Source organism: Theropithecus gelada, chromosome 13, assembly GCF_003255815.1.
Source record: "Theropithecus gelada isolate Dixy chromosome 13, Tgel_1.0, whole genome shotgun sequence".
NCBI classification, from domain to species: domain Eukaryota; kingdom Metazoa; phylum Chordata; class Mammalia; order Primates; family Cercopithecidae; genus Theropithecus; species Theropithecus gelada.
Window position 1 is genome coordinate 5,355,707 of NC_037681.1, and position 13,883 is coordinate 5,369,589.

At 46.0% G+C, this 13,883-nt stretch overlaps 1 protein-coding gene across 3 annotated transcripts in view; it reads right to left on the reverse strand.

Moving 5' to 3' along the window:
* Window positions 1-3,694: 3,694 nt before the first annotated feature.
* MERTK (MER proto-oncogene, tyrosine kinase) overlaps window positions 3,695-13,883 on the reverse strand; it is a 134,147-nt gene continuing 123,958 nt past the window's right edge. For 2 of the 3 annotated variants that reach the window (XM_025354799.1, XM_025354798.1), the window contains exons 17-19: window positions 12,058-12,217; window positions 11,250-11,386; window positions 3,812-4,709 (exon numbers count right to left, since the gene is read on the reverse strand). In XM_025354799.1, coding sequence (XP_025210584.1) covers window positions 4,196-4,709; window positions 11,250-11,386; window positions 12,058-12,217 — 811 coding nt within the window. In that variant the 3' untranslated portion in view covers window positions 3,812-4,195. Of the gene's footprint in view, window positions 4,710-11,249; window positions 11,387-12,057; window positions 12,218-12,995; window positions 13,047-13,883 lie in introns of all 3 variants that reach the window. The other variant, XM_025354797.1, reaches the window with a different exon arrangement.

Genomic DNA, 13,883 nt, shown 5'->3' on the forward strand with positions numbered 1-13,883 from the left:
GGCATATGTCTATTCCCTTGTCCTTTCGACCTCCTGATCCTGAGCCTCAGCATGGTTAAGACAATTACCCGACTTGTTTCTTCCTGTTTCCTCTCTCCCCCTGTTTGCCTGTAAGAGCCACTTACAAAAGTAATTTGAGTTTCCATGAAAGAGAATTGGAAAGGCTGTTTTCAGTTTATGCTCAGAAGACAGTATGAGAGTTTGCCAATGATTGGATCATCTGAAAAAGTTCTTTCCGCCGGGCGCGGTGGCTCAAGCCTGTAATCCCAGCACTTTGGGAGGCCAAGAAGGGCGGATCACGAGGTCAGGAGATCGAGACCATCCTGGCTAACACGGTGAAACCCCGTCTCTACTAAAAAATACAAAAAACTAGCCTGTAGAGGTGGCGGGCGCCTGTAGTCCCAGCTACTCGGGAGGCTGAGGCAGGAGAATGGCGTGAACCCGGGAGGCGGAGCTTGCAGTGAGCTGAGATCCGGCCACTGCACTCTAGCCTGGGCAACAGAGCGAGACTCCGTCTCAAAAAAAAAAAAAAAAGTTCTTTCCAAATTTTCAAATATTCAAATGTGGCTGAGAAGAACACCAACGTTCTCAGCACGGAGATTTAAATGTGAAGAACAATGTGTTAGCCCAGCTTCATTCTCATTCATCACACCACTTTTAACCAACACTTGGGTGCATCGTGCTGTGTGCTGAGGTGAATTTCTCTGCTATGTTTCTTGATGTCTCAAGAAAAGCCAGAAGCCACAGCTGGCTCAGCTTTCTACACTCTTCTGCGGCAGAACTGGCCCAGGTTCCCCAGCCCTGCTCAGACCACGCAGAAGATACTAGACAGGATTTAGAGGGCTGTGGGGCGTTTGATGAACTATTCATTGTACATTTTTTACATTATGCCATTAAAATTAGAAATATAAAATACAAAGTACTGTATATGAGCATAGATACTTAATATTAAGTTTATATTACACTTCCAGATAACATTTTTCAATGTTCATAATTACCTATTTTGCTCATAGCGATGAGCATACCTTTCTATATTGGGGTGTTTTTTTTTTGTTTGAACTAGTCACCATCAGGTCCCGATCCAGACTTTAATGATCAGTTCTTCAAATTCTTGCTACTTACCATCAATAAGAAACTGTTTGTACAAGTAGGGGATACATCTTTTTTATTTATTTTTTATTTTTATTTTTATTTATTTATTTATTTATTTTTGTTGAGACAGAGTCTCGCTTTGTCGCCCAGGCTGGAGTGCAGTGGCGCAATCTCAGCTCACTGCAAGCTCCGCCTCCCGGGTTTATGCCATTCTCCTGCCTCAGCCTCCCGAGTAACTGGGACTACAGGCGCCCGCCACCTCGACAGGCTAGTTTTTTGGATTTTTTAGTAGAGACGGGGTTTCACTGGGTTAGCCAGGATGGTCTTGATCTCCTGACCTCGTGATCCGCCCCTCTCGGCCTCCCAAAGTGCTGGGATTACAGGCTTGAGCCACCGCGCCCGGCCAATCTTTTTTATTTTTTAAGGACAATTCGAAAATTTTCAACAGTATAAGTAATCTTTATAGGAGCTACAGCTTGTTTTATTTCATGAATAAAATGTAATGGTGGCATTTTACAGATTCTTTTCAAACCCTCAGAACTTTTTTTAAAATTTGTTTAGAGACACAGCCTCGCTCTGTCAACCAGGCTAGAGTGCAGTGGCACAATCATATCTCATTGTAACCTCAAACTCCTGGGCTCAAGTGATTCTCCTGCCTCAGCCTGCAGAGTAGCTAGGACTGCAGGCATGCATCACCATTTCTGGCTACTTTTCTTCTTGTAGATATGGGGTCTCACTATGTTGTCCAGGCTGGTCTTGAACTCCTGGGCTCAAGTGATCCTCCTGCCTTGCCTCCTGAAGTGTTGGGATTACAGGTGTGAATTCCCACATCTGGACAGAACTTTTTCATATGGAGCATTTCACAGTAACAGAGGAGCCGGCTCACCCTGGAGACTGGGTGCCTGGGTGGGCAGCTGGGACCAGAACCTGGGTGAGAGCCACACTGTTGGACCCCATGTAGATTCTGAGTCTTGAAGGCTGTGGGAGAGGCCTGGGTGAGGCTGCTCATTGGTGGGGAGTAAACGGGCCTGAAGATGCCAGTGGCCTGCTCAGCTGCCCTGAAGGCTGGGAAATCAAGAATTCAACTGACTGCATCAGTCTGCTGCCCTTACTAGCAGCATAAGTTAGCCTGTTCCTGCCTCAGTCTGCCCATCTGTGAAGTGGAGATAATAGTAGTACCTATCTGGTAGGGTTGTTATGAACATTAAATGAGTGCCATGCCTGGCACAGAATAAGTGATACATGTTTATTAAATAAAGTACAAAGGTTGAGAAGCTCTGGAGTAGATCTCTAATGTGGTCTGGATCTGTGTCCCCACCCAAATTTCTTGTTCAGTTGTAATCTCCAGTGTTGAAGGTGGGGCCTGGAGGGAGGTGATTGGATCATGGGGGTGGATTTCTCATGAATGATTTAGCATCAACCCCTTGGTGCTGTTCTCATGATAGTGAGTGAGTTCTCGTGAGATCTGGTCGTTGAGAAGTGTGTGGTATCTCCCCTTTTCCTCTTGCTCCTGCTCCTGCATATGAGACATCTGCCCCCGCTTTGCCTTCTGCCATGATGGGAAGCCTCCTGAGGCCTCCCCAGAAGCTGAGCAGATGCCAGCACTGTGCCTCCTATATGACCTGCAGAATCGTGAGCCAATTAAACTTCTTTATAAATTACACAGTCCCAAGTATTTCTTTATAGCAATGCAAGAATGGACTAATACAATCCCCAAATCACATTCATAGAACTAACCAGAATCAGATGTTCTAAATTCTGGCTCCCCCACTGTTGTTTTTTTTTTTTTTTTTTTTTTATTTTTTTTTTGAGACGGAGTCTCACTCTGTCGCCCAGGCTGGAGTGCAGTGGCTGGATCTCAGCTCACTGCAAGCTCCGCCTCCCAGGTTCACGCCATTCTCCTGCCTCAGCCTCCCGAGTAGCTGGGACTACAGGCGCCCGCCGCCTCGCCCGGCTAGTTTTTTGTATTTTTAGTAGAGACGGGGTTTCACCGTGTTAGCCAGGATGGTCTCGATCTCCTGACCTCGTGATCCGCCCGTCTCGGCCTCCCAAAGTGCTGGGATTACAGGCTTGAGCCACCGCGCCCGGCCTCCCCCACTGTTTAGATGTGGGCTACAAGCAGGGTTATTCAGCCTCTCTAAGCCTGGATTTCTTGGCTCATACATGATGATGGCACTGGTACCCATGTTATAATGACATGAAGCTTAAATAGGACGGTTCACATAAAGTTCCTGAAAAATAACAAGTATTCTACAAATGATGGCTATTACGAAGTGGCAGAGGCAGGACGTGAGCTCAGCTCTGCCCTGCCCCACTCCCATGCCTACCTCCCATGAGCTACGCCTCCCAAACAGAGAAGAGCTTCACCTGCCAGATTCTCTTCTTCAGCTGATTTTAAATCTTTCCATTCAGATTTGTATTTTTCAATCCTTTAATATTTTTTTGTTCCTTATCTAAGACCCTGGTGTGGTTTTACCATATCTCTAGAAAGCAATGCCAAGAATGGTCAGAGCAATTGCCCCAAGAGCCAGGCATTGAGAGAATTCCATTGCAAAGGCCGCCGCCGACCGCTGTCTTTCAAGTCAAGTAAGTTCAACGTATCTTTCCTTATTCATATTTTATTAGGAAGCCGTATCAGAAAATTAATCCATTATAAAACTTTCAACATTGAATGAATCATTCTCATCAAATACATCAAGACCAGAAGCCAAGTTAAATATGGCATTTCATTTTACAAATATTTTTACATTTCATAGTCATGAAAAAGAAAAGAACTTGAAAAAGCAACTTCAAGTCTGTACAAATGTTACTATCAAGGAGCGGCTGAAGCTTCATTTTAAGATATGCAAGATAAGTGAAATAAGTAATGTTTTATTAAAATATCCTTGTCTTTTTCCATGATATACACATATTTTTTTTCTCTTTAAATAAATATATATTATGTATTTTTAATGACAGCTTACTTGACAACATTCATCGGGTGCTTTGGGGCCATGGAGTTCACTTGGTAAGGAAGACAAACACCAAAAACATCAGGTACAACTGGATTCTCCTAGAGCAGAAGAATTGGCTTGACTTTTGGAATGTCTCCCCGCAACTCTCCTCACATCAGGACTTCTGAGCTTTCTGAGGAGTCGTCAGCAAACAAAAGTTCATCAGGCAGTGAGCTTCCCAAGGGCAGCGTGCTGGAGTGGGACCAGGGGACCCCATTCCTAACAAGTCTCTCCCCTGGTGAAACACTGTTCTTTTCAGCTGTGACTGCAGCAGAGGCGGCAGAAGTCAGCTCTTCCCACTCCTCACTGCCCCCATTCAGGATGTACCGTCCTTCATGAGGTTTGCTGTCATGAATTTCTGCTGTGACCACGCTGATGGCAGCGCGGGGACTGCAGGAGGCAATTATAGAGTCAGGGTCAATGTTCAAGTCCAGTGGAGCAAGCGTGGAGCCCTCGGCCAGGCCCTCAGAGCTCTCCAGCAACTGTGTGTTGATGTAAATGACGTCTGCTCGGTTCCGAATGTCGGGCAAACTTTCTAAGAGTTTTTCTAGCTGCAGCCTCAATACTGAAAAGGTGGGGCGGTCCAGGGGATCGGTTCTCCAGCAAGAGTACATTATTTCATACCTGAAAAGTTAAAAAGAAGTGGATTAGCTCCCAGCACAGCACCCATCTCTTTGTGCAATCCATGCCTTTGTTTTTACAGAATCTTTATCATATTTTAATCAGCATTCATTCAACTTTTTATAAAAATTATTGAGACTTTTTTGGTGGCCTCATACAACTTTTTATACAACTTTTGTAAATCTTCCATGGTATTTGACAAAAAAGTGACTCTGTTCCTAGGAAGAGAGCACATATGTGGCAATTATATCTAACTTTGCAGACAAGGAGTATTTAGGCCTCTTTCTTTCTATAGTGGCTGGCAAACTATGGCTCACGAACCAAATCCACCCCACTGTCTGCTTTGTAAATAAAGTTTTATTGGAACACGGCTATCCTTATTTGTTTACACATTGTCTATGACTTCTTATGTCACAATGGCAGAGCTGAGCAGGTGCTAAAAGGCCTGCAAAGCCAAAAACATTTGCTATTTGGCACTTTATAGGAAAAGCTTGCTGACCTCCATCCTATGCCATCAAACTGAGTTGTTACCAGGACAGCTGAGTTAGTTGGGGCCCTGGGGCTAGGGCTAAGAAGGTCAGGAGTAGGGGTAAGGGCAGGGGGTAGTTGTGTGCTGTGTATCACTCCATCTAGTCTTCTCAACAACCCTGTTATTGTCACTTTGTAATAAAGATCACAGTGGGCTCAGGGACATTACAGAACGTGCCATGGCCATGTGGGTAGCCAGGGATTCAGATTCAGATTGGACAACTCCTGCATCCAAGTGCTCCTCACAACCCCCTCCACTTTGTTTTATAGGGGACAACTCTCTTCTGGGTGGTTTTTTCATCCCAGTGTCTAATATAGTCAATAATTCCAATGGAGGGACATTTAATGGAGCACAGTAAGGCAGATGACAAATAGGAATCAATAGGCTGAGATGAAGAGTAAGTTATACCATCATTTCATTAAAAATGTTTCTTTTCTTAAAATTGATAGACCAATATGGGACACACACACATATATGGCATATATATACACACACATATATATGGCATATATATATACACGCACACATATATGGTGCATATATATACACATACACATATATGGCACATATATATACACACACACACATATATATATGCGTGCCAATATGCCTGGCCCTGAAATGTCAGGTCTATCAATTATAATATATACATATACATATAGATATACACACACACATACACATACATGCCAATTAATGTGCCTGGCCCTGAAATGTGTGTGTGTGTACATATATATGTGTGTGTGTGCACGTATATATGTGTATATATAATATATATGTGCATATACATATGCACACACACATGCATATATATAATTATATATATATATATATATATTTTTTTTTTAAATAAGACAAAGTCTTGCTATTTTGCCCAGGCTGGTCGAGGACCCCTGAACTCCTGGGCTCAAGTGATCTTCTGCCTCAGCCTCCAGAGTAGCTGGAATTACAGGTGCACACCAGCATGCCTAGGCATCATTTCATTTTGATTCCTTTCTGTTTTGAGAAACTGATAATTCATATGTCACCGGACAAAAAAATGACCCAAATTTAAATCATCTGACCCATGCAATAAATGACTGGCATCTCACGAACAGAAATATGCAATTTCCATATTGACATTTAGTTACAGCCTAGAGAACCTTTGGCGAATTCTACGAACATGGTACTTCACACACAACATGCAGCTCTCATTCACGTAGATGTATAATATCTTTTCATCTGTCCACTGGACCAGCCTTTATCAACACTTGCACATGCATCCGGAAGGTGGAGGCTGGCAAAGTGCCATGCATGTAAAGAGCTTGATCCTGAATGTAGGCCTAGACAATGGCACGGCGCACTTCCCTGCCTCACAATCCTTGTTCTCATCTCAGGCTTGGGGGTTCTTTCTTGTTTCCCTGTCTTAACTTCTTTAGATGGTCACTTAGACTTGACAGACAGTTTCTGTTTTTATTTTTGAGGTTTTCAGGCATAAGTCAATTTGCATGACTCCGTTTTCCACAGGGCCTCCTTGATCGTTTGCCATCTGAGATGAGCTTTGAGACATTCTGTTCTCAGGGACATAATCTCCTTTTCATTATTTCATCAAGAGGCTGTGGTATTTAACTTACTTTCATTTATTTCATGTCTTACGAGAAAGTGTTTAAATAATTTATCTTTATTTCCAAGTAGAATAGTATCAATATCACTTTGAAACTTCTTTTCCTTTTATATTCAATATCTTATCAAATGTATAAAAATATAAATATGACTTTTAAAGACATGGTGAACATGTATGCTGTCTAACCTACTCCCACAAAAGGGCAATTTCATAGTAGTAGACCAAGGAGATTAACAAGAAGCCCCCATCTGATAAGTCATAGGAAGGCTGTGATATTTAGTGATTTAGATTTTATAAAATTGTATGGATGGAAAGAAAAATAAGTTTGGTAATTGCTTTTGTAAATGGTTATTTGTATTTTTCTGTTGAGATTTTATAAAAGATGTGATCATATAGGTTGCCAGGGGCTGTGGGGAGGAAAGAATGGGATTAGTTTAATGGGTAGAGAGTTTCAGTTTTACAAGATAAGAAGAGTTTTGGAGATAGATGGTGGTGATGGTTATACAACAGTGTGAATGTACTTCACGCCACTGAGTTGTACACACTGGTTAGGAGAGTCCATTTTGTTATGTATATTTTATCACAATTAAATGCAATGATGTGAATTTACAAAATTTGTAAATGTATGACTTTACTCATATTTTTCAAGCACCTGCTTTGCTCCTGGCCCTGAGGATGGCCGAGTGCAGGGCTGCAATTCTGCACAGGGAAATGATGCCCGTCTCCTATCAGCTGTGCTTCCACTGTGCTAGCCAGTATCTACCCAGCTCTGCCACTCAGCCCACCGTGACTCCCACCTTGTCCCTTCTCCAGATCTCAGATGCCTCAGGTGGCAGTGGAGGAAGGGATAGGCCAATGGATAGAAGAGGGTTTCTGAGATGGAGAAGGTGGGTGTAAGCTGGGGTCCTTGGGGCAGACAGGCAGCAGGCAAGAGGCAGGGCCAGCTCTGTGCCAGCCAACATGCCAGGTCCTGGGTGCCAGGATGAATAAGAGTATGAGGGCAATGCTAGGCTGGTCATGTGTGTGAAGCGCGAGGGTGGTGCTGGGATGGGCATCAGGTGAGTCCTGGAGAGGAGCCCCTGAGTCTGCGCAACTGCAGCTTCACGGTGGCTGATGCAGGTGGAACATGACCAGCAAAGTGCCAGCTGTGTGTGGGCTGATGGGCCCTAACCGTTTACTCCTCACTGCAGCCCCACGAAGGAAGAGATGCAGTTCCACTCACAGACAGGGCAGCTGAGGCCTGGAGAGAAGAGGAACTGACTGAAGTCACGCCAACAGTCGGCGGCAGTGCCAGTCCATCTGACACATGGCCCCTGCTCTCATCTGTGACCTCTGCCTCCTTCACTAAGAAGAAGAGTCACTGACCTTTCCCTCACGTTTACTATTTCAGCCATCATGTGAAACACTTTAGATTTGTTTTTTGGGGTTTTTTTTTGTTGTTGTTGTTGTTTCTTTTTTTTGAGACAGGATCTTGCTCTGTTTCCCAGGCTGGAGTGTGGTGGCACAGTCATAGCTTACTGCAGCCTCCAACTCCTAAACTCAAGCGATCCTCCCACCTCCTGAGCAGCTGGGACTACAGGCATGCCCTGCAACATCCAGCTAATTGTGTTTATTTTTTGTAGAGATGGGGTCTCACTATGTTGCCCAGGCTGATTTCAAATTCCTGGCCTCAAGCAATCCTCCTGCCTTGGCCTCCCAAAGTGCTAGGATTACAGGCATGAGTCACTGCACCCAGCCTGAGTTTATTTTTCTTTCTTTTTTTTTTTTTTTTGAGATGGAGTCTCACTCTGTCGCCCAGGCTGGAGTGCAGTGGCGCGATCTCCGCTCACTGCAAGCTCCGCTGCCTCCCAGGTTCACGCCATTCCCCTGCCTCAGCCTCCCGAGAAGCTGGGACTACAGGCACCCGCCACCAAGCCCGGTGAATTTTTTTGTATTTTCAGTAGAGACAGTTTCACTGTGTTCGCCAGGATGGTCTCGATCTCCTGACCTGGTGATCCACCCACCTCGGCCTCCCAAACTGCTGGGATTACGGGCATGAGCCACTGCACTCAGCCTGAGTTCATTTTTCAAAGGAAATGTCTCAGAAATGGAACAGAGGCCTCTTTGGGGGATGCTGTTGTTACCCAGCATGTAGATTCGAGAGGAGATGGAAGAAAGCCTGGCTCATGAGGGCCCAAGGCCACAGCACAGCCATAGCCCCCTTAGCACACCCAGTGCATGGGCCCCACAGGAGGCAGGGATAGGGGCAGATTTGCCCCTTTCTGCCTGATTTCCCTAGCCACACGGCGTGTGCTGACTCTGCTGCTTTGTCCCCTAAAATGTCTCACAGAAAACCAACTCAGCATTCCCTTGTTTTGGCTCTAAAAACCACAACGTGACACAGCTTAGACCTTGCTAAGACCCAACATAATCACTGCAAATATCAACTACTTTTTGGTGGGCAAGGAAAGCCAAGAAAGAAACTGCAACAAAACTCTTTCCATAGTCAATACTGTTTGACTGAAACGCTTCCTTATTTTCAGAAGCAGGCACTTCATAAACATGGCACTTTTAAAAACTACCATGAAACCCTAGAACTAATTGTATTAGCATTTCAGGATGTTTTAAAGGATTTACAGTGCTTGTTTCTCTTCTTAATGTTATACATCTACCACCACAATAAAAACCACCAACCACTACCAACAGCACGAGGCTCTGATTAAAACAGTTTCCTTCTTTTTGGCTTAGAAGGGACCTGGGAGGCCTGTGGGCAAATGGATCCAGGCTCTCTCCCCTATGTGAGGCAGCAGGAGCAGGGCCTGTGTGTGTGTGTGTGTGTGTGTGTGTGTGTGTGTGTGTGTGTGTCTAGGGAGGGTGCTGCCATGGACCCAGGCTCTCTCTCCCATGTGAGGTAGCAGGGTGTGTGTGTGTGTGTGTGTGTGTGTAGGGAGGGTGCTGTCCACACTCACCTGTTCTAGCCCAGGCATGGCACTCCATGACAGAGCCAGCGCAGGCCCACAGTCCTGAAATGTTCTCACTAAATATGGTGAGAATGCCCCTCTCCAAGTCCGTGGCCCTTATTATACAGGGAGGAGACTCCCCATTAGGAAGGTTCAAATCCCCATCACCAAGCTACCGGAATTGCCACAAGAAATTATTTTAATAAGGTCAGCAAAGTGCTTGGGGGAGATTAATTGCCATGGCCACTCACAGGGCCAGTTAGGAAGCAGAGCCTGCGGTGGCTCAAGCCTGTAATCCCAGCACTTTGGGAGGCCGAGACGGGCGGATCACAAGGTCAGGAGATCGAGACCATCCTGGCTAACACGGTGAAACCCTGTCTCTACTAAAAAATACAAAAAAAACTAGCCGGGCGAGGTGGCGGGCGCCTGTAGTCCCAGCTACTCGGGAGGCTGAGGCAGGAGAATGGCGTAAACCCGGGAGGCAGAGCTTGCAGTGAGCTGAGATCTGGCCACTGCACTCCAGCCTGGGCGACAGCGCGAGACTCCATCTCAAAAAAAAAAAAAAAAAAAAAAAAAGGAAGCAGAGCCTGGCTTATTAACTCCAAGGCCTGGGTCTCCTCCCCATACTGCTTGGCCTTGAAGATGGGGGCCCTGTTAGGATGGGATGTGTGCTGTGTGTGTCACAGCTGGTGGTTCTTTCTCCTGTCTAAACACATGATCTCTCAGGGACTATTTTATTTTATTATTTTTTAATAAAGACAGGGTCTCACTATGTTGCCCAGGCTGTGTCTTGAACTCCTGGGCTCAAACGATCCTCTCTCTTTGGCCTCCCAAAGTGCTGGGATAACGGGCATGAGCCACGGCGCCCAGCCCCAGGGAGCATTCCAAAACACACACTTCTGGGCCCACTTTGTACCGAAAGCATCATAATTTCCGGGAACAGGGCCGAGGAATTGTATTGTTAGACTATCTCCCAGGAGATTCTGATAAGCAGCCCGATCCCAAAGTCACTGGTTTAGATTTCTCAGTTTCCTGATGAAGGATACTACTGTGAGTGGAGTGTCTGAAACGCTACATAGAAGGAAAAGGATAACTGGACCCAAAGAGGGTGAGGAATCATTCAAGGACCTCAGGCACTATAAGGCAAACCTGTTCTCTGTGGATATATTTCCTAGAGGTGTGTAAGGAATTTTAGGACCGGTGCCATTGCCTTATCTTGACAGTGCCTGTCCTTCGAGGCTGAGGCCCTTTGGATGAGTGAGCCTCAGTGGGCTCACTGGAGATACCACACACTGTCTCCCACATCAGGAATGGCTCCTGGCCTAGGGTGTCTGCGGGTGCCACCCCTCTGCACATGCCCATCTGGCTAACAGCAGTCCCGTTCCCCTCCCATGGCTGTGTTTCCGAGGTCACTGCAGAGCCAAGTGGCTGCCCCATGCAGAGTATGGAAGGGAGACGGAGAAGCCACTCACAGTTCATCCAGGCAGTCCTCGGGCTGCTTCAGCCTGTGTCCATGGAGAAGATAGTCATACATCTCATGGTTCTGGACCCCGGGATAGGGAGTCATTCCCCGCGTAGCTATTTCCCACATGGTCACGCCAAATGCCCACTGGGAACAAAGCAACAAGTTAGGATGCAAGCCTTTCCACAAAGCCTGAATGGACCTTTTCACTGGCAAAGGCCATTTCCCTAAACACTGATGATCATGCACAAAGCTGGCAATTATGCGTGAGACGCACTGCTCTCCCAACGCCGCAATAACGTGGGGTTGGAGTGTCACAGTTCCCCACTTCTACAAAAGCTGTTCCGGGAAATCTGGCAAAGGCAGAAACAGCCTCGTCACACGTCGTCTTAATGCTCTCTTCCACTGTGGTTGTGAGGTGCTTTCTTTCCCTAATCTCGGGTCAAGGGCGTAATTACACAGCACCTTTCATATAGCATCTAGGTGCCAAGAGCCACCGGATGAACCCATTCAATTTAATGTGACTATGAAATATCCTCGTTGTGGGCCATGAGTCATCCTTCGACAGCAAGGAAAAATGGGAAGAAACTAACGGCTTTTGCAAAGCACCCATCTTCTGAATGTCAGGACACTTCACCAGAACCTCTGTTTCACCTGCATTAAAGTATCTGGTAAGACAGAAAAGACAGGTCTGAGCAAGCTCCCAATCCTCAGTTTATCAAAGAGTAAAATGTCTTGCCACACCAGCCGAAGTCATTTCTTCCAATGTGCCCTCCTCTTTGCACCGTGGGGCCCCTGAATCAAAGCTGTGTACGCACCACGTCACTTTTACTCGTGTAGACTCGGTCTGCAAGACTTTCTATGGCGATCCATTTAACAGGCATCTTAGCAATGCGGCCTTGGCGGTAGTAATCGCCGCTGTAAATCTTCTTAGAGAGGCCGAAGTCCGCAACACAGACAGTCATGTCATCTCGCAACCTACAGAGAGCAGGTTATGTCTTCAGCAGCGTCAGAGGCAATGCCTTAAATTACTGGTCTATATCAGACACAGGTGAAAACACTTATGATAATTGACCAAAAGAACACAGAGACACCATCAGCCTGTGAGCATGCTGCTTTGGGACCAATGGCAGAGCAAGAGCAAGAGCAAGAGTAAGAGCAAGTGATGCAATTTTTTCTTTTCTTTTCTTTTTTTTTTTTTTTTTTGAGACTTTTGAGATAGAGTCTCGCCCTGTCACCCAGGCTGGAATGCAGTGGCACGACCTCGGCTCACAGCAAGCTTCGCCTCCTGGGTTCAAGCGATTCTCCTGCCTCAGTCTCCTGAGTAGCTGGGATTACAGGTACACACTACCAACACCCGGCAATTTTTTTTTTTTTTTTAAGTAGAGATGGAGTTTCACCATGTTGGCCAGGCTGGTCTCGGACTCCTGACCTCAAGCGATCTGCCCGCCTTGGCCTTCCAAAGTGCTGGGATTACAGGTGTGAGCCACCACGCCTGACCTCAAGTGATGCAATCTTGCATCACTCTGATCTGTGTGGGATGCGGACCAGCAAGGGCACCTGTGCACAGTGGCTAGAAACAGCTGGAGAACATGGAGACACAGCATAGCAGGAGCAGAAAGCAGTAGCTCAAAACCAGGGCCCTCTGGTGGACTGATGGAGGACCCCAGCAGCCTTCCTCCCAGAGGTCTGGAAGCGGCACTGACCCTGTGGACTAAGTAAGCCCCTTGAGAGTTTGGAGAAGATGGGGAATTACATGCAGTAAGAACAAGATGCTGGGCTTCTTGCTAAGATGGTCAGGTGGGTGCTTAAGGAACTAACTGAGAAATTAAAGGGCTACAATTGCATTTGTAGCCCAAGCTATTAAAACAGCTCCTACACAAGAAGAAGGAGGAGGAGAAGAAAGAATAAAAGCAAGAGAAGGAAAAGAAATAGACATAAAGTGGTCTGGGGAAGGCGACTAACTTGTCCCTGTTTGCCTGACACTGACTTTTTACACTGAAAATTCGTTGTCCTGAGAAACCCCTCAGGCCAGGGTAAACTGCAAAGCTGGTCACCCTGCCTGCTGGGAAAACATGAAGGAAATAGTAAGGGAAAAAGACTTTTCATGATTTTCCCTCCATGGTGGAAAAATTAAGTTAAATAAAAACAATAACGAAACCAAAACCCCTTTAGGGTTTTCAAAAATGAGGTGAAAGGGGTAGGAGCCCTAGGGGCAGGGCTGGCTGGGAGGTGGGAGGGGCCAGGCCCTATTGTCACATCTCTGACCAAGAAAAACAAATGACAAAATCCATTGAAGGACCACTCCCTCTTCTTGCAATAAAAAACTTAAAATCAAGACACAGTAACAGTTTTTGAAGATTTACAGCAGACAATGGCTCTGCTGAAGCAGGGCGAAGAAATGGGGCGAACTTAAGTCCACATTTCTTGTATAATGAAGCCATTGTCTGCTGTGAAAGGACAGCTTCCACGTATTCAAAGTACAAAACTTCTTCCTAAGGGAGTGGTGTGTAAATGTAGGGAAAAGCCTTTACGATTTTCACTGCTGTCTTTAAGAGGAGCTGATGTGTACATAACTCTAGGTCCAAAGCTACCTGATGGCATGGGGAAGGATCACAGGGGTCACACCTCGCATTCCTACCTG